The sequence below is a fragment of the Cucurbita pepo genome, unplaced genomic scaffold (assembly GCF_002806865.2).
Source record: "Cucurbita pepo subsp. pepo cultivar mu-cu-16 unplaced genomic scaffold, ASM280686v2 Cp4.1_scaffold002283, whole genome shotgun sequence".
Taxonomy (NCBI): Eukaryota; Viridiplantae; Streptophyta; class Magnoliopsida; order Cucurbitales; family Cucurbitaceae; genus Cucurbita; species Cucurbita pepo.
Genome location: NW_019648367.1, coordinates 1,303 through 3,138, shown reverse-complemented (window position 1 = coordinate 3,138; position 1,836 = coordinate 1,303). Strand labels below are relative to the sequence as shown.

The following is a 1,836-nucleotide window of genomic DNA, read 5'->3' as shown; positions in this document are numbered from 1 at the left end:
AGATGTTATTGGAATGAAGGTATGTGAACAAGTTGGCTTATCTGATTTCATATGAACAGGTGAATGATTAGTTTTATAAGGATCATTCACTGAAGAAAGCTCGTGGCAATTTCAAGAAATGGCTTCTATGGGTGTTGTTTCTACCTCAAGTTTGAGAGAACCAGCTGGTCATAATGCTGCTGGTGTTGATAGGTTACCCGAAGAGATGAATGACATGAAAATTAGAGATGACAAGGTATGCTTGCATCTTCTTATGCTCTTAAGCTTCATTTCTAATCGTTATCATTTACATGAATTAGTTTTCATATTCGTTCGTGGTCTTTTCCATGAGTTCTCATGTGTTGAAACAATGACATAGGAAGTGGAAGCAACTGTTGTCGATGGCAATGGGACAGAGACAGGCCATATTATTGTGACAACAATTGGTGGTCGAAATGGCTACCCAAAGCAGGTATGAAATATGCATAATATTCAATTCTTCCTTTTATCACCTTCATTTTAAGAATATCAACTGTCTGAGTGGGCTGACCAACATTATCTAGTGTGAAAGTTCTTGTAGATTGCTTGATCATCATTTATATCATATGTTGGTCATTCCTCTCTGTTTCTAAGTACTGAGATTCATTATACATTTTGTATTTATGTCTTGAACTTGAAACATAAATTGTTATGTAGTTGGCCTGGATTCGCTACCTATTATCGTTAGTCATTGTTTGTTGTGCCTTTAATGGTACTTGGTATTTCAATGCAGACAATCAGCTACATGGCAGAACGTGCTGTCGGGCATGGATCATTTGGAGTCGTGTTTCAGGTAATGTTTTCACCAGCTGATGGCAACTTTTTACCTTTTATGTTTTTAAAAAAATTACATTCAGGTTTTTTCAGATATCGGGGATGTGTACTTTGTGTATGCCTTTATCACTTTCTGTATCTTGTTTAGGCAAAGTGCTTAGAGACTGGGGAAACTGTGGCTATAAAGAAGGTTCTCCAAGACAAAAGGTACAAGAACCGTGAGCTGCAAACTATGCGGCTTCTTGATCATCCAAATGTTGTCGCGTTAAAGCATTGCTTCTTCTCAACCACCGAAAAGGATGAACTGTATCTCAACCTTGTTCTTGAGTATGTCCCGGAAACAGTTCATAGGGTGATAAAGCACTACAACAAGTTGAATCAAAGGATGCCACTGATCTATGTAAAACTTTACATGTACCAGGTATTGTTCTTCTGGATATCTTTTCAATAAATGTAATGTTGGCCAGTTAGTTAATGATGTTGAAAGTCTACATCATGCGGAATAAAAGTGGTGTTACCCATTAGCGGTGCAGCGTACATTGGTTAAGTTTTATATCTCTCTCTAAATAATATTCTCACAGATCTTCAGAGCATTGTCATATATCCACCGTTGTATTGGGGTGTGCCACCGGGACATTAAACCTCAAAACCTTTTGGTAAGCTGAGAAAAGCAAGAGTTATGGTTCTTCATTATTTGCTCCTGTTACCTATGTACCTAATTTGTTTTTTCTTTTTTATCCATTTATGCAGGTGAACCCACATACTCACCAGGTTAAACTATGTGATTTTGGGAGTGCAAAAGTCCTGGTATGTTCTTCTTTTTCACGAAAAAAAGATCATTGGGCTTTACTGTTGTCTGACCAAGTCGATACTATTATCTTCATTTTGGTATACAGGTGAAAGGGGAGCCAAATATATCCTACATCTGTTCAAGATACTACAGAGCTCCTGAGCTTATTTTTGGAGCTACAGAGTATACTTCAGCAATTGATATATGGTCTGCAGGTTGTGTTCTTGCTGAGCTATTGCTTGGTCAGGTAGTTG

General features: G+C 37.7%; 1 protein-coding gene across 1 annotated transcript in view; it reads left to right on the top strand.

The window, feature by feature from the left end:
- Positions 1 to 6: 6 nt before the first annotated feature.
- LOC111786654 (shaggy-related protein kinase alpha-like) overlaps positions 7 to 1,836 on the top strand; it is a 3,025-nt gene continuing 1,195 nt past the window's right edge. The window contains exons 1-7 of the mRNA XM_023666888.1: positions 7 to 235; positions 359 to 451; positions 752 to 811; positions 941 to 1,213; positions 1,374 to 1,448; positions 1,543 to 1,599; positions 1,689 to 1,829. Of these exons, the coding sequence (XP_023522656.1) occupies positions 119 to 235; positions 359 to 451; positions 752 to 811; positions 941 to 1,213; positions 1,374 to 1,448; positions 1,543 to 1,599; positions 1,689 to 1,829 (816 nt within the window). The 5' untranslated portion in view covers positions 7 to 118. The remainder of the gene's footprint in view (positions 236 to 358; positions 452 to 751; positions 812 to 940; positions 1,214 to 1,373; positions 1,449 to 1,542; positions 1,600 to 1,688; positions 1,830 to 1,836) is intronic.